Genomic DNA, 18,284 nt, shown 5'->3' on the forward strand with positions numbered 1-18,284 from the left:
CTTCAGGCTGTAGCAAGGCTCTGGGGAGTAAATCACATTAACTGGTTTATGTACCATTACCATATTTTGAAGTGGGTTCTCATTTGAGATACTGAGTGGCTTTATTGCTCCCTGGGCAGGGAGATGGTCTTTTCCCCTTGCTCAGCTTTAATATTCTCCCTTTCTCATCCTGGACAAGAGACAAAAATGAGTGTTTGGCAGCCACTGGCTTGAATTTTTCAACAGAATGCCTTTAGTGAGCCTCACAGAATTTTCTGCAGATGAAGTTCCCAGAGATTTTATCTCTGTAGCTTCTTGTGTAGTCACAGCATTGAAAGAAATTGTCATTCTTTAACAGCAGGTTTGCCAAGAAAATAAAGTTATTGTTGATTTTAATTTTTTTGGTTGTGCTTTTTTTTCTGATTTCAGAGCTTACCTTTCAAGCCCTAGGTGAGTTCACTGGGTTTAACTTGGGTTTAAAACGCTTAGACACCAAACACGAACCAGCAGTGACTTTACTATTAGTGGTTTTCTCTTACAGCACCATTCACTCCTGAGTGTTTGCAGGGGGATCATGGATGCACCTCTGAGGGGCCACACACGGAGCTTGGTGGCCAAGGGTGTCTAGTGCTGAGGCAGTAAAGCTAACAAGGACATTGCTGTTGGATAGGCAATGAGACGCTTTGCCCCTCTGAGCAGTGTTTTCCCATCTTCTGGAGCTGAATGCAGTGCATGGGGGAGCTGCTGATTTAATAACACAGCTCCAGAGAAAACACTATCCCACAGGATCAGGAGGGAGGAGCTGGAGAGTGTCACAGAGGTCAAAGGGAGATTTTAAGCAAGATTAAAAAAAAAAAGAAGAAAAATAAAGAACTGTCAGACAATGACACCGAGGTGCTTTCCAGGAGTAGCAGAGGATAAGTTTTGTCATAATTGACATTTTTCTGGATTGAATGTAAAAGACAAAACTAAAGAGAGATGGCTGTATGTCTGTGACAGCAGCAGGTCCTAGAAGATGTTGAGAAAAGGAAGGTAAATGTGAATGGTGTTCTGAGGCAAACCTGTGTTGTCTTGAGGGGATGGTTAATTTACTTGCACAGCTCAGAATGAGCTAATGTTCCACTAGAGGAGATATTTCAAAGTCACAGGAGCTGTGCTGGTTCTTGGATCATGTTTTGTTGCAATTGGCACAATATATAGTGACACACAGGACTGTCAGTGCCTCACCACTGGAGTGGAACTGGACTACATTTGTACTCTCCAGTTATGCCTATTCTGTTTCCGCTTGTGTCATCACCCAGCATGGACAGGGTGAGGCACGTGTGTTATTTGGGGAGGAAAATGCTCTGCCTGCAGTTACTGTAAATGCTTTAACAACTCCTACTGGCAATGCTTCTTGCTCATGTTTGTGATGCTTATTGGGTTGTATGAAAGCATTGGGATGCTGGTGGAATTTTGGTTGACTGTTGGGTGATGTGTCATAATTGACTAATCTTTCAACTTCCAGAAAAGTAAAATTTCATCATCTTCAAGTTACTGAAGTACTTGCTATGAGCATCCAACAACAACAAAAAAACAAAGGAAAAAAAAAGGTATACTGAATAGTATTTGAGCCAGGCCTCTTGTATTTTATAGTGGAGAGAATATAGTAGTGAGATACATAACACATAAATTTAACATGAGTTTAAGCAAGCTGTTTGGATTACTGGTTTACTGAATCTCTACATGGATTTTTATTACAAAATGTAGCCTACTTTCTTCATACTGAGAAAAAACTGAGTTTATTCTATCACAATGCCTTTTATCTTTAATTATCATTTTTTCTCTTAGGATTTCTGCAACTGAGTTTGAATTTCTGTTACACAGATTCTTATTGTAATTCCTTGGATGTAGTAGAGCTTCCTGTTGAGGTGCATGTCTTGGTGTTTATTTAGCTTGTCTGAAAATGTCTAATGTGTTTGATACTGTGAGAAAAATCAACAATTGCAAAGAATAATCCATGAACAAACAGTGTGGAGCGCAAGCAGAGAGTGCTCCCTGCATGCCAGTGATTTGGCAATGATTCTGTCCAAAGTTTCACATTTATTGCTGCTAAAAAACTACCAAAGCTAAGAGAAGACCACAGGGAAATGGTTAAAATTTCAAGACACTGGCTGGCAGTGTCTAGGCTGTAATGGGTATTGAGAGCGTGATCTAGGAAAGGAAATAAGATTGTGCAGGATTAACAAGAAGAAGCATCCTGTGGAGATCAGTGACCAAAGTTAGTTTGGTCTTCTTGTCATCAGTGTCAGAAAACTTGCTCAGGGGTTGGTATTTTGTGGCAGTTCTATTGTCAGTGACTTTGGATAAGATTTTTCCAGCTCCTGGCCTGGACTGCGGGGCTTGTTTCACAGCTGAATTTCAACACCCGCTCCTGCCCCCACCCTCTTTATTTGCCCTGGGACCTCTCTGGGGCATGGCCTGTCTCCTCCTGAATTGCCTTTGCTCTCAGCACATTCATGTTTCCAGGGAAATGTGCTTTTTACTGTATTTTCATAATTACAGATGTACTGGGGGAATGCCTGCCAGAGGCAGATCCGAGGATGAATTTGGAAGTACAGAAGTTGAAAGCATCAGCAAATCCTGCTGTTCCTGCTATTGTCCCTTATTGCAGCACAACTCTCTGGGCTGAGCTGTTTATTATTTTCATTTCTGTCAAGAACAGCAATAACCAGACTGTTTCTAGACTCTGCAGCACTGGGCCACTGAATTTGGCTCAGCCTTGGTTTTTTCCCCCCAAGATTTTCAGTTAGTGCCAACTTTCAGAACTAAAATGACTCTCTTCTGCTTTCCTTTCCAACTTTTTGGTACTTCATTTTTCAAAGATGAATCTTAATACCCAGTTTTGTCTTTTAAAGACCCTGCCTGAAGCCTTCAGTCTCCTTTGTACTCAAGTTGTAAGTTATCTGTGCCAAAATGACTCTGCAGGAGTGAGTCAGCATCTTCCTTCAGACCTTCAGTGTCTGCTGGTGGGGAAGGTCAGCCAAAAATTCGGCTACTTGTTGTGCCATGTGGAGTTAGCCAGAATTGTGCCTTTCCTTTAATTCAATTAGTAGTTAATGTAATTGCATTCTTTTTAACAGGGTAATTATATATTTTTAAAAAACCACCCCAAATTGAAACCTCTAATGTTTGTTTTTATTTTTAGTTTTCTAAGCAGTTAGATAATTGATTAAACTACCAGCTACTGTTAGTGCAATTACTGGAATCGGCTCTTGATTAATAACTGGCAGTCTAGGAAAAGAGATGTGGATCTCTTAAAAAGAGATGTGGATATCAGCTGAGAATATCAAAAGGATAGGTGTTACATTTTGCAAAGAAGTTGTTCACAGTGTTACTGACATAAATGCTGTCAAGTTTCACTTGGGTAGAGGTGATCATACACCTGATATATGTATATATATTTATATATTCTGATGAAATGAGTGAAGGAGGTCAGTGAATGAGGTAGGATTAGATATGAGAAAATCCCTAACTTAATCCTTAATAACATAATGAGTAGCTAGGAGAAAGGTTCTGTGTAGGGATGGATGGTATTTATTTATAGATCAGAGCAGTGCCTGTTCTGCAAAGCTTGGCCAGCCCCGGCACTGCAATACGGGGGACTTGGTTGGTCAGGAGTGCGAGCAAGACAAAGGCAGGAGTTGGAAAGGAGGGACTCTCGAGAGGTTGAATCACTGCCAGTTTGTTGGAGCTCCAGCAAGGAGCCCTTGCCTCGGGGCGTCTGCCTCAGGAGAGACCAGAATCGCCCCAGAACAGCAACTTTTAAAGGGGGGTGGAACACAGGGAAGAGTTCAGCCAGGGATCAATAGGGCAGATCAGGGATGTGGCTCACAACATAAGACATATACAACAGCCATACAGTAAAAGGTGGGGGAGGGGGCAGCCTGGACCCTGCCCAGTCACTCGACGCCTCTCCTAGAATCTTCCAGACGCAGGGAGAGGCCCCCAAGTGATGGACAGGACCAGGGGGTTATATAAGATATGATGGATGGGTAACTGAAACAGGGTAAAACCAAATAGGGAAAAATACAGGGGGTACATGGAACAAACTATCTTACAATGCAACATTAACTTATGAAACAAACATCAAACTGATAAAACCAAAAATGCACCCCCACATGTGTGCACTTGGATATATAAATAAATAATATTTATTTCTAAATTTTCTTGACTTTCTGCACTCGGAGCACAAGGCTGGTGTTTATAACTTCTAAATGTTTGCTGCAGTTAATTTGTTCATACTAAGATCAGGCATTGAATGCTGGTACATGGATTTTGTTTTAATTTTTTTCCTAAGTGCTTTTTGGGGTTGTTTTGTATCAACCAGTATTAATGGAGATGAGATTTCTGTCTCTGTATTCCCATAGCTGGAGATGTTTGCGTATAAGAGAAGGTCAGAACAGTTCCTCAGTGTCTGCTTTTGTGGGGCCCACGTGTGGTGGGTTGCTCAGCGTGAGACAGCAAGTGTTAACTCCAGTCACCAGTAACAGCATGACTTGGTGTCTAGCAATGCTCAGAAATATCTGTCCCAGTATTTTTCTATGTCTGTATGTAAGTAATACAATTTTTCTGCTCCACCACGCAGTTCAGTGACCTTAGCCCAAAACTTCCCTGCCCTGATGATTTATTCATGCTGGCCAGGCCGGTGGATCAGTTGGTTCTGAGGTCTGCCCAGCTTAATCCTTGCTAGCAAAATTAGGAGGAGACAGAAAGTGCCTGCTGCTTTTTTTACCTTTCCTTATCTATTTTTTTGAGTTTGTCAATGACAAGCCAAATGCTAGCATTTATAGGGATAAATTATGACTAAAATAATTTGCATTTAAAATGCAAATGAATGAAGGCATCAGCAAGGAGCCTTCTGCTTCCTTCCTGGTGCACAGATGGGTACTGGTGTTGAATCAGCTCAGCAAGGCACTGCATATAAAATAAAGTTAATTGGAGTAGCTGAGAAATGAAATGGGCTCAGCTTCATGATAATTCCTGGCTTGTGATTTAATATGACATTAGAGATGAAGGATTGGGAAGGTGCTGAACCACCGACTAAACCAATCACCAGAGCTTTAAATTACCCTTCTGGAATTGCAACAGCAGATTGAGAGGCCCCAGTAAAATCGTAAGAGGTGAATAAAACCAAGCTTGGAAGCATTTTGTCAGGATCTCTGAGAGTTTAGGATTCATTGTTACTTTTTAGTAGTTGGCTATTGTAATACTCTGCTAACCTGGGACTGGGGTTTTGTACAAGGTCAAATCTATCTGTACATGGAAAACCAGTTGGTACTTAAACAATTCAGGCAAACTGAGAAACTAATGATGCATCTCTGAACATAGTGTTTTCTTGTTGGAAGCTCAGGTCCATTTTTTGCATTATTTATTGATTTCTAGGCCTGTAATTACCAGAAGAACAATGAGGAGAAGCTGGTGTGGATGGCCTGTGGTCAAGGAAAGACATGTAAGAAGAATTCAGTGTAATCTTTTCAGTGCAATTGGTGCAATGGTTGATTTGTTTCCTCCTTAATGGGACATGGAAAGTGATGAACAGCAGGACTTGACCATGCTCAGTGAGATAAGATTTCTGATCCTTTGTTCCCATAACATAAGGTGTTTGGGTCTTGTAGGAAGTGTTTGTAAAGCCAAACCTGCTTTACTCTGTGTTACTGAAGTATAGCAGCTGATAAAACACTCATAGCTCCATGCCACGTGTCATGCTGGTTATAATGTCTCTGTTCTCTGGGTTTTTTACAGCCATGTTGTTGAGGATCACCTGGTCTTCTGGAAGCAGAGACACATTGAACAGATGAATCCCTTCAGCCAGATATTTCTCTAGCAGATTTTTTTCTCCTCATGGAGCACCCAGGCAGGGAGGAGATGGACTTGAAAGAGGAAAGTCCTCAGGTGTGGACTGAGTCTGCAGCACAGGAACAGAACACTGCTCAGGTGATTAGCCAGAGCTCTGCCTTTGCTTGGGTTGGATTGGGATTGGTGGGGAGGTTAGTTCCCATTCTGCCCTGATTTAAAGTCTGGAAGCTCAGCTTTCATTTGAGCAGAAATACAAACATTTCTGTAGTGATTTGGTGTTAAAGCTTCAGAAACTGAGCTGTGCAAACTACAGCAGTGAAGACACGGAGCTCTGAAATGAGCTGAACAAAACCAGGCAGTGGCTGTAAAAGTTTCAGTGTCCAAATATATTTATAACCATGTGGGAGAGAGTAAAGGGTGTTCAGAGTAATGGACTTGAAAAAAATCTGTGCTCTGTGGCAGCCACTTTTGATGGCATCATTCGAATCAGTTGGAACTGTGGGTGGACCTCGGGGAAAGTAATACAAGTAATTTTTTCCAGCCAGACATCTGGGTAGTGAAGAAGGGAGAAATGTTAATTGTAAGTGACTAATGCAGTCAGGTTCTGCTGTATGCAGCTTGTTCCTCTGCCTCTGAGACAATGCAGCTTGGAAATTCTAGAATTCTGTTAACTGAGTTACTCAAAAAGTATGGTAGAAAAAGGGTGCTGCATGGTATTTGACCCACAAGCTGAGAAATTCTGCCTCTCTTAGTAATTTCCAGCTTTGAAATTTGCAAAGAAAGGCAGTTTTCAATGTCCTGTGTTCTCTTCCCTCTACAATGGGATAACCATGCTGCTGTTTGCACATGGCAGTTTTAAGACTTAATGAGTATTTGCAGAGTGCTCTCCAAATGTGAAATCGTAGTGTTTGTGAGAGGACTTATTGTACAGAATCAGCACTGAGCATCCACACGGGAGTACCAGGTGTCTTCTGAAGCATAAGTTAAAAAGTGAAACAAAATAAACAAAATATATAACTGTGACATCATTTTGTGTGAAAGAATTTTATGTGGCTTTGAATACTTGTACTGAAATTAGGTTTTCTGTTCACTGTCCTGTTTTTCCTATACACTGAAAATGCTTTTCAGCATGTAAAGGATGGCAAAAGCTAAACACGTTCCTGTTTGCACTGGAATCCGATGTTTTGGCTCATTTAATATAGGCTACTGATCATCATTTATGATCATAATGTTCTGGTAAAATTGATTTGTTTAGATTTAAAGTGTTGCCCTAGACATAACTTGTTCCAGTAGTCCTTGAAATCAGTACTTAATGTTTTCAGGTATAGGCTTGTCTGTTTAAATAGTTGAATTTTCTACCTGATGCTGCACATACATACTAGAGAGAAGTAGTCTAACATGCCCTACTGCTGCCTCTGAGAACCGCAATACTATAACTTGAGGAGTATCAGAGTTAATAAGTTCTGTTAGCCTCTCATCAGACAGCAAAAATTACCTTCAACTACAGAAGTGGCTGAATGAAGTTATCATAAATCCTGAAAGGGATATGAGCATAAAAGGAAAAAATATCCCAATAAATTTAATAGATGAATCAGTTCAAATATGAACTTGTTCCCTTACAAATTTTCGAAGTATCATGCAAGATCTAAGTGTGGCTGGGTGCCCTTTGTAGCAGTTGTGTCTTGAGTTGCAATGCAGAGTAAAACCAGAGACTGATGGGAGTTGTGTCCAGATTTCTATTGGTAGAATAATTGAGTGAGATTTGAAATGTGTGTTTTTCACTGCATTCAGGTTAGTTGGGACACAAGTTCTCTCTGCTTTCCAAGGCACCCTGTGACTCTGGTGCTGTGTCCCACTGGCCTGTGTCGGTGCGAGTGCAGGATCTGTTTGTTTCCCAGGTGCACTTTGTCCCTGAGGGGGGAACAGTGGCCCAGATCATGTACAGTGACGAGCAGGAGCGCGGCCCCGCGCAGCAGGTGGTTTACACGGCTGACGGCACCTCCTACACCTCTGTGGACACCTCGGAGCACACCCTCGTTTACATTCACCCCGTGGAAGCTACGCAGGCATGTGTGGTTCTGAGCCCACCCTGGTTTTGGCACCTAGAAAACACAACAATCTTGTTTGGGATGAAAGCCAGTTACCAGCCAAGTGGTATGACTGAAAAATAGCAGGCAGTTGCTTCCAGCAGTTTTCTCTGCTCACTGCTGAGCAGAGATTTCAGGCTGTTCATTTGTCTGATGTGCAGATCTGCTTATCAAAGGATGGTGAGGCTATGAATTATGAAATGCTGGTTATTTCACTGAAGGTGGATGAGATTATAATTTACTCAAAAGTGTTTTCCAGAACAAGCATAATCTCACAAGAAATTCTGCCTCTTGTATCCAGTAAAAAGCTAAGAGCCATCTATGTTCCTTCTGGAAGAGTCTTTGTTTTTTGTAGCACAGTTGTCATAACTGATAGTTACAATAACAGTTGTGTCTTTTTGCAGAGCATCTCTGTTTGTTTAACAATTTATTTATAATTTTGTAGTCTCTGCGGAGTTGCTGATTTTATAGACCATTTATATTTTTATTCTGCATAATCATATCATATAGCTTTTATTCCCTTTTAGCACATGTTTATATGGGGTCAATATGCTATGCATCTCTGCCTCTCTCTGTGTGGACAGATTAAAAAGGAACAAGCTTGCTTTGTCAAGAGTGTTTTATAATACCTTTGCTGACAGGGTAGATTAGCTGGGCTGCAAAGTGCATGTACCTGACTCCCCCATCATGCTGGCAGACCCTCGTGTGGCACAGTGTGTCTTGGGCAGCTCTCAGCTGTCCCAGAAAACCAGCTTCTGTGTGGAGGGATATCCTGGGAGGAAGTTACTGGCCAACTAACTCCAAAACTCTGAATGCTGCCATTGTGTCAAAAGATGTATAGTATTCAGACACTCTTCTGCATCTAAGGTGAAATTATCAGAGTGCTAAAGGAATGCGTATTATACTATGCTTTTTTTAATTGTAGCTTGAGTTTGTTTCAAACTCAGATATTTCAAGTTTTGGCTAAGTAAGGCTGGCCTCAGTCAAGCCTTAGTCTTGCTCTTCCTGGGACTCTGTCAGGGCTGTTCTTGCAGAATATTGAAGCTGGCATGGCTTCTATAAAATTAAGCAGCATTTTGGCCATATCAAAGTCCCATATAGGATGTGCATGATAGTTCCTCAAAAGAAAGCATGGAGCAGTCTTCTGAATTCTCAGGAAGAAAATGCTCACAGTTACCTTCTATTCTGCCTTAAGTGTTACACATTAAGGGCATAGATAGACCTATTGAATTTCATTCATCCTGTAGATTTTATCAAATCAACAATTGACCAAGTGATTTTTGTAAATAAAAAAATAAACCCCGTGAAACGCTTTAGTTCTACAGATGCAAAGTGCCACACAAATATATTAACTCTTTAGGAAGCATTACCAAATTTTTAGTTTCTATGTGTGTAGATCTACTTGAGTAAGGTGAAGTAATTTGCTGTGACAACAGGCAGGTTAGAAGCTGACAGAGGCTCAAATGTGGGTTGTTCCATGGTGGCAGGGTAACTTTTGTGTGAGTTGGGAGTAAAAACCCCCAGGGCTGGTTTGATAAGCCTTTTTCACTTTGTCTAGACTCTGTTTACAGATCCGTCCCAAGTGGCTTACGTCCAACAGGATGCTACCACCCAGCAGGTAAGAAAGAGATATTATTCATTTTGGGCCTAAAACTGTGAGGGAACAGTTAGGGAAGGTGGAGGGACATTCATGTGGTGTAGGAGGGTAATGAGCTGTCTCTGAAGTTGTCCAGTGACAATTTTAGTCTTGTGCCGTCACTCTGATCAAGACCCATGACCAGCTTGAGCATGAATGACAGTAAAAGTTAAGAATGATTTTGGGTTATTCTCATATTCAACAAGAATTCTAATTTACTGCCCCAGACAGCATGAAAAACCTTTCAGCAGTGTCCCTGCAGCAGATGTGGTGGCTGATGTCATCTGAATGTGCCATTTTGGAAAGACTGGGTTTTCAGTTGTACTCATACAGGTTCTGATCCAGATCCCCTTAAGTCCACAAAAGGCTCTTGAGGGATAGAAAAATTGGAATAAATTCTAGGTTTACTAGAAATGTCACAGGAGATTAAGTGCAAAACCTGAAGAAGTTCCGTGACTGGCTCCCTTATCTGGTGTGCTGGGCTTGCCAGCATGAGGTGGGCTGGGAAGAGGATAAAACTGCAGCCTGTGTTTATAAGGTTATGATGATTTTTCCTTATTCTTTTTACATCTATCATGGATGCAGAAGTTTTGTTGTTAACTCTTACTGGTATCTTTGGGAACTGCAATGTGGTAATCAGCTGTAGACAGGTGCTTTCAGATCTCTCTGGTTGGAATTCTGTTTGTCATAGCCTTAAAATCATTACTGCTTGGTGGGTCTTTAACATGTGTAAATGGATATGTTAGATCAGAGTCATCACCAAAGCCATCATTAAAATGTGTGTTTATTGACAGTCTTGGGACAGAGTAAGGCATTGAATGTGTGCTGAAAACAAATTTTCTGGTTGAGGCACAGATGAGAAGCAATGACTGACACAATAAAGGTGTTAACTGTCATCTCATTCTCTGGAGTTTTGTTCTGGAATTTTTTGTTCCATCAATTTCCCTGCATTAAGAAGCCGGAAATTCCTATTTAATTGTCTTAAAGCTCATTCAACAAATACATGATTAATTAAAAATAGAGATTACTTGTCTGCAGTGCAGATGGCAATGACAAGTGAGGTGATCTGCTGTTATTATCCGAAAAGCACTTGTCTGTGTGTCCTCAGCCTGTCCTCCATTGCAACACTGTCTGACAGCAGTCCTAACACATATATTAATTTCTGGTGAACAGTTAATCCCTCATTATATCAGCTCCTGCCTTTGCAGTTGTTTTTACATCAGCATTTCAGGTGGGACATCCCTGAACTGACAACTAATGATAAAATAATAATTAAAGCTCCTCTTGTCTTTCAGAAGAAACTATTGTAGAAAGAAAGTGAAATGTTTATAAAAATAGTGCCCAAAATCCCTGCAGTGCCTGACATGGAAGTGCAAGTAAGGGTATGTTTGGTGTGAATAGTAGTAGGCAATGCTAATAGGGGATTCAAGTAGATCCAAGTCTATGTGACCCTCTCCTTGCTGACACACTGGAGGAATAATGATGCCTCTTCTGTTGCCACTTGGCATCAGAAGTGTCAATACCAGACTGTCAAGGTGGTTTCCTCATCACCATCACACCGTTCCCTGAAGTCTTTTTGCTATTATTTTTCAAGACTTTCATACGTTACTCTTAATGCGTCTTTTAAGCAAAGCAGGTAGTTTGGAGTTCTAAGACTGAGTGCTTACGTTACAGATTTTGTTGTCTGCTCCCTCACAACTGGCCCAATTCACTGTTTTCAGTTTTATCTGATATTTATTAAGCACTCTGTAGAGAGGCAAGAGCTTGGCTTTTGGAGCTTTTCATAAAAGCTGCTTAACAGTCAGAGGCACAAACTAGAAGCCACATGATGTCAGCTATAGAGAAGGATGAAAAGTCACGTGGAATAATGGTGCAAATTCTTTTATAGATATGGAAACAAAAGGCAGTAAAGGTGATTCCTTGGGTCTTAGCTGTGCTTTGTTTTATTGCTGAATGGAGTAGTGTGGTGATATGCATTAATTTGGTTGTTACAGCACAAAAAAAATGAGTATGTAAACAAAAATGTATAGTGTGACCAAATGTAAAGAAAAATAATCGTTGGTATCCTCTTGTTTGGGAGCTTGAGCTTCTCATGAGGTCAATACGCCATCTTGGTTTTTTAATGGATCCTGGGTCATAGAATCACAAAATGATTTGGATTGGAAGAGACCTTAAAGCTTATCTAATTCCAACCCCTAAGGGTTTGCTTGAGGAAAAAAAAATGAAAAAAAGAGGAAATGTTTCTTAGTCCTTCTTTACCTTTTCCTTTGAAAATGAAAGTAAATTTGAGCATAGAGGAAAAGAGACCCTGTATCACTGGTTTTACCAAGAGCTAAAGAACTCCTAACACGTGTTCTTAGTGCAATTTGAACCTAGGCTGTGTAGGACTTTAATTTAAAAATGTGTAATAGGTGATTCAGAATTTGTGAAGTCTATCGATTTGAAGCCTTTCCCTTTGTCCCAGGAGCTGCAGGTTCTGTTGAGCCCATCATCCGTATTTAACCCAAAAATCATGGGAATGCCACAGTTTTTGAGCAAATGCAGGGCTCAAGGGAGCTGTGCGTACCAGGCCCTGCCCATGTGTTAAGTGACTGATGGAAATGCTGCAGTGCTAAAATGAGTGCCTGTGATTTTAGGTAACGGTGCTCTTGCCTGCTGCTGCTCAGAGCATGAATCCCACCAACCTGTCTGTGCTCGGCAGCGTTGCTGACCCCCCCCAGCCAGTGGCTCAGGAGCAGGGGCCACAAGCAGATAGAGTAAGTTGCCAGGCACCCTTTCCTTTTCCATGTATGAGTGCACCGATTCCATTGCTCCATCATCTCTGGGGATGAAATGTGGCTGAGTGATCCGGGAGGAGATGTGAGAAAACTGTAGTGCAAATTTGTACTGTCTTCCATAGTCTCACCATGGAATGTATGGGGGTTTAGGAGATCATGTATTTAATATAGAGAGAAACCTGTTTCACAGATGATTCTGTGAGCAGCCATCTTAAAATTCTATCAGTGCTGAAAAGTGAAGTTAACAGAAGGTGTAGTGCTGACTTGACACATCCACTGGGTTTCCATGTCAGTGTTTTCAAGTAGCTCTGCTGGGCGTAATATTTCTTGTTCTCTACCTGAGAAACTTGTATGGGTGATGGAATATATGCACCAAACTTCAAATGTTGCAGTTCTTTTAAGGAAGAAAAAGGCTAAACTTGAAAATTAATGGAAGGATGCAATGCCCTCAACTGTCCTTTATGTCCAGTAGTTTATGTATAGTGTCCACGTTACCTCACTCCTTATTGACCTCTACCTTTTTACTCTGGGGATTGGTTTTGTTGGATTGTAAAGAGAAGATCATGTGCCAAAGTGCAGGATTCTCTCACTTGTACAACAGAAGTTAAAATACAGCTTTAGGCTCTAGGTAGTATCCACAGGACCTGGACTTTGTTTCAAACTTCCTGCAAGGGTCCAGAAGTTCCTCTGAGTTCAGTTTCTTCAGAGAACTGAGTCCTTGGCAGGGTAGAGCCAGGGAGTAAAACGGGTGTTTTGAGTGAGGCCATCAGCAGCAGTGAGCCATGCAAAACTTCCTTTGGCAGCCATTTAGCACCTTCCCTTGTCCTCCTCTCCATTACCAGAGGCAGCAGGAAGGGTAAACTAGCGAGGACCTTCATTGCTTGTCCTTGTGGTGTTCTTCATGAATCAGCTTAAATTGTTTGTGAATTCTCTCCTCAGGCATCATTACCGGTGCATAACCAGGTGTTACCTCCTATGGAGGCTGTGGATGGTTCTGATCCTTTAGCACCTCTGCAGAATAGAATGGAAAGGATAGAAACAAAAGAGGAAGATGATGACGATGAAGATGAGGATGAAGATGGGGAAGACACTGACATGGATGAATGGGATCCAGATCCACCTCGACCCTTTGATCCCAATGATTTGTGTAAGCATGTGCAGTAATATGTAGTGTACTACCTGCCCTCCCCATTCTTTTTTCTTCCTTCTCCATCAGTCTTTTAGTAAAGAGAGGTAAAAACCATTCAGATTTTAGCAGTAATGAGTAAATGTGAATCCTTATTCCCAGAAATGGGAACTCTAATTGGGCTAATTTACTGAAAAGACAAAATTCTGTCTTTAGTGAAGTCTCTGAGCTGCTTGTTCTTATTTTTGCTGGACTGGCCTGTCTAATATTTTAAAATATAGACAGACTATTGGCATAAGTGTTCCCACAGCTTAACCAAAGATGTTTAGAGAGAAATGCCTCTTAAGGCTGTCTCTGAGCTGGTGTGTGAGTGTCTGCCTGAAAGTCACATCCTCTCTGCCTTTGTGCTGCAGGGTGTGAGGAGTGTAATAACGCGCATCCCTCAGTGTGCCCGAAACATGGACCTTTGCATCCCATCCCAAACCGGCCTGTGCTGACCAGGGCGAGGGCCAGCCTTCCCCTGGTGCTCTATATAGACAGGTTTTTGGGAGGTGTGTTCTCCAAAAGGCGTATCCCGAAGCGTACACAGTTTGGGCCTGTGGAAGGACCTCTGGTCAGACAGACTGAGCTGAAAGACTGCTATATCCATTTAAAGGTAAGGGTGAGAAAAGGGGTAATAATTTTGTGCCTAAGCTTTGATTTTCATTAATTTGTCACTCTACCTTGATCAATTAACTTCCATCTATGAATGTAACTAAGAAATACCCAGATTGCTTTGGCTTCAAATCTGCTTTGTTATTCAGGGTGACACACTAATCCTGGTGAATGTTCTGGCATTATGGTGATAGGATATATATATATATATATATATATGTATATATTGGGTACATAACATGGAAGGCTGTGAATCACTCTCACATGAGCTGAAGTAACATCTGGATATAAAAATAGCAGCCCTGTCTGAGGACGTTCTGCAGCCATTCTTTTGTGTCATGTTGTAACCTCAATTCAAAATATTTTTCTTACCTTTCTGTTCATAAGATGTAGAGGAGATATTTTTATTCCCTTTCTTTTGCCAAGTAATTGGCATAGGATAAAATGGACTTGAGTGACTTTTATCCATTTATTTACTGATTTTACTATTAAAAATCGATCTATTATTTGTTGGAGTTTAGAGCCACAGCCTTAAGAGGGCTGTGATGGTCAGTGTCTGACAAGCAAGTTGTGACCATAGGCAGATTCAGCAATCAACCAAAGTTCACCTAAAGAACTGCTTCCTGCTTGAGGCAATGTCATGCGTCAAGAAATTAAAGGAAAAGTGTTAGAAACTTCTGACTGATGTTTCTGTAGCCTTCTAAAGTTACAGCTTTAGCCTAGTAAAACTACAGCTTTAGTGTGTCATTTGTTATAGTCACATGCTCATACTGTGCCTGACCCCTTTAATGAATGATTCTTGTCCCTGAAAGCCTTGGAAGGATCCATTGTCCCTCCCTTCTTAATCTTTACCTGTGGCTAAATGTTTTTCTGCCTGTTTCTGGATCCATGTTAGTACAGAGAGAAAATTAGCTATGCCTCCATTGCTCCCCTAATGTAACAGTTGCATGGGCACAGTAGTTTTCTTAGTAACTCAAATTCTTTTGTGCTGCCAGGCACTTACAGTCACGTGTAATTGGATTTTGCTACAGGTTTCTCTTGATAAGGGTGACAGAAAAGACAGAGATTTGCAAGAGGACCTGTGGTTTGAACTTTCCAGTGAGGCTCTGTGTAACTGGATGATGTTTGTGCGTCCAGCTCAAAACCACCTGGAGCAGAACCTGGTGGCCTATCAGTACGGCCACCACATTTATTACACCACCATTAAAAATGTGGAGCCCAAGCAGGAACTCAAGGTATGGCATTGCTTGTTTGTCAGGGTTCTCTTTTACTACTGATTAAATAGTACCTTAGAAGTTCCTGCTTAATAAGTGCCAGAAACTACTGCTGTGAATCGTTTTAGAGCTTTTTACTGGACCTTATTATTGAGGACAAAAGGAGCGATAATAGATAGTGGTTGAGGCAAGTGAAATAAATGTATTGCTTAAACCCCATTTTTAAATAGATTTCCATTAGTTTTGGCTCCACCTAAGTGTCCTGTTACCTTGTACTCCTGCTGCAGGTATGGTATGCTGCCTCCTACGCCGAGTTTGTGAACCAGAAGATCCATGACATAACTGAGGAGGAAAGGAAGGGTAACTTGGGATCTTCTGCTTTCGGTGTGGTGGTGGAGGTTGCAAGTTGCACTTGTAACTTTCAAGTATATGGCCTGTATAGTGCTCCCAAATTTCTCCTATGCTGGGAAAAGTTAAACTAGATCTAGATTGTGTCATTGGGGCTTATTGCCAATAACTCTTCTTTGAGCCTTTGCCTCAGTTTCTGGGAAGCATTAGGTTGCTTCCTCACAGGAAGAGGTCTGTTTCTGTACTCAGTGTCTACTGTGTGTCAAAAACTGAGGTGTGACTGCTTAAGGTTCAGAAATTTCCCTTGATCTCCCTTAACTTACGCTAGAGGCACAATCCTGTAGGTGCTCTTCCATACAGGGTGAATTTCAGAATCCCCCTGAATTTCTAACAGTGCTGATAGTCCACAGGAATTGTCCCCAGTGATCTTTGTTTCTCTGTGATGAGCTATGGTCATGGCACAGTGCAGATGGCATAAAAGCAAAGACCAGTGGAGCAGAGCTGGATATTCTGCAGCCTGTCTAGCCTTCAGGGGAGAAATATGCCCCACAGAGGATAGAGAGGCTGGGGGCAAAAAAAATTAGATGTTTAATTGGTGATGAATGAAATGGTGTTATTGACATTTCCAATAGTGCTCAGGGAACAGGAAAAGAACTGGCCGTGTTACGAGTGCAATCGGCGTTTCATGAGCTCGGAGCAGCTCCAGCAGCACCTCAACTCCCATGACGAGAAGCTGGACTTCTTCAGCAGGTACTGACAGCCTTAGCTTCACTTGTGGATCACTGTGGTGCTTCTCCAAACATGCAGAAAGGAGGGGCTTTTTCCTGCAAATCTTAGTGACCAACTCAGGACAGATCAACTCAGCACCAGAAGGAAAAATCATGGCAGTAGGAGGCTGGCTGGTGCAAGAGACTCTGTGAAAGAAGTAGCTTGAGAGAAATAAATACTCTGTTGAAACTGGTGAGGTTTTTTTGTTTCCCTTTTTTTTGACAAAGACTTTAAATACTTGTTATGTTTCAGTATCACAGTATTGAAATACTATGTTTCTCAGAGATATGGAAGTACAGAGCTTGGAAAACAAGGCTTCTAGTGCCTCATTGGCCTGGCAAAATAGCTTATCCTGACCGATTAAAAACTGAGTCTACAAACACCTGTCACAGAGCAGAAGACATTGATTGGTGCCTTCTTTCTCCTGAAATGCAGCACGTGACTCTGTTTTGTTCTGCTTTTTTTGACACAAAATTGTTCCCTTCTGTTTAGTGCCTGACATCAACAGCTGAGCACTTTTTGGGGAGGGATGTTATGGCTTCAGATTTTAAATGGGTTTCCTTATGGACTTGTTCCATCATGCTGAAAATGCTTCCAGCACACCATAAACTGGGGTGTTGAAGTGGGAGGCTTGCCATGGCAGAGGGCTGGATGGAAGCAGGTTGATTTCTGATAGAAATTTTAATGTGTTCTGAACCTTGGTATCTCAAAAAGCACAAAAGAAATAGCTACCAGCCAGAAACCCATTGTTTTTGCTGCCAGAATTTCTTCAATTTTTATAATTTACTGCATTTTATTATTTACTGCATCATTGTTGCTGAGTTGATTGGGTGACTAGGGATGCTGAGAAAAAAACCCCATAAAATCAGTGGAGAATCCAAATTCATCTCTTTTTGTATCTAACCTGGAGCACTCTTGTATTCTGCAGAGCCAGAGGCCGAGGTCGTGGGCGAGGAAAGAGGAGATTTGGACCAGGCAGACGCCCTGGGCGTCCTCCCAAATTCATGCGCATGGAAGTAACCAGTGAAAATGGTGAAAAGTGTGAAGAAGGGACACAGGTATATTTTTGGAGATGGAGGGGAAAAAAATAGCACATGGAATCTAAACTTGGCTAAAAGAATTTGGGGCATCAGTGCAAACTGAGGGTGTGCTTTGGACTTACACATGAGTAATTCTTGGTTTCTAGCTGGAATTCTCTGCCAGGAGAGCACACTACTTCCCTTCTAAAAGACCTTTAAAATCACTTGGATTTCTGCAGCAAGTTTCACTCCAAAGCACTAAGAAATGAGGTGGGTTATTGTGGCAGTTTAGCAGCCTCACATAAGTAATTTAGACAGTAAAACAAATAGGAATTCAGGCTCCTATTTGTCCTTTCTGGAATGTGAGATTAGCCTGCTCTTACGACTGTTGCTGGTGGAATTAAATCAGTTTGAAATATGATTCTCTGTGATGTTTTAATATTAACAGAAGGGCCTCCTTTAGGCAGGCTTATTGCAAAATGTTCTTTTGCTTGTAGCTATTGGTTATAGTTTGCAGGGATGTAATATGATGCATTTAAGTAAAAAGCTAAATTCTGTGATGCTGACCTTGCTTGGGTTACCTCTGAGTTCTTTTATGATCAGTGACAGGAGGGATCAGTGTTCTGGTTTATGACTTAGCTGAAAGCTGATATCTGGAGTGGGAATTTTCCTCTGGCATGTCACTGGGTCATGGCTGTGTGCTAACTCAGAGGAAGGAATGTATACTCTGCCTGTGAATTCCTGCTGCAGTGCCCTAAATGCTGCATTAGGTGCAGGCTGTTGTGAGCTCACCCTCTCTACAGGCTGACATGACACATTTAAACATATTTAGACAAAT

At 41.5% G+C, this 18,284-nt stretch overlaps 1 protein-coding gene across 6 annotated transcripts in view; it reads left to right on the forward strand.

Annotated features, from left to right (window-relative positions):
• Window positions 1–18,284, forward strand: part of PRDM10 (PR/SET domain 10) — a 43,259-nt gene that overhangs the window by 4,247 nt on the left and 20,728 nt on the right. The window contains exons 2-13 of one of the 6 annotated variants that reach the window (XM_083878066.1): window positions 1,487–1,571; window positions 5,404–5,470; window positions 5,764–5,955; window positions 7,716–7,883; window positions 9,463–9,522; window positions 12,177–12,296; window positions 13,257–13,464; window positions 13,857–14,098; window positions 15,129–15,332; window positions 15,599–15,671; window positions 16,292–16,409; window positions 17,356–17,485. In XM_083878066.1, coding sequence (XP_083734192.1) covers window positions 5,863–5,955; window positions 7,716–7,883; window positions 9,463–9,522; window positions 12,177–12,296; window positions 13,257–13,464; window positions 13,857–14,098; window positions 15,129–15,332; window positions 15,599–15,671; window positions 16,292–16,409; window positions 17,356–17,485 — 1,416 coding nt within the window. In that variant the 5' untranslated portion in view covers window positions 1,487–1,571; window positions 5,404–5,470; window positions 5,764–5,862. Of the gene's footprint in view, window positions 1–1,016; window positions 1,572–5,403; window positions 5,471–5,763; window positions 5,956–7,715; window positions 7,884–7,914; window positions 7,972–9,462; window positions 9,523–12,176; window positions 12,297–13,256; window positions 13,465–13,856; window positions 14,099–15,128; window positions 15,333–15,598; window positions 15,672–16,291; window positions 16,410–17,355; window positions 17,486–18,284 lie in introns of those variants that run through there. The other 5 variants (XM_083878064.1, XM_083878065.1, XM_083878067.1 and 2 more) reach the window with 5 other exon arrangements.

The sequence above is a fragment of the Zosterops lateralis genome, assembly GCF_965231275.1.
Source record: "Zosterops lateralis genome assembly, chromosome: 25".
Classification (NCBI taxonomy): Eukaryota; Metazoa; Chordata; class Aves; order Passeriformes; family Zosteropidae; genus Zosterops; species Zosterops lateralis.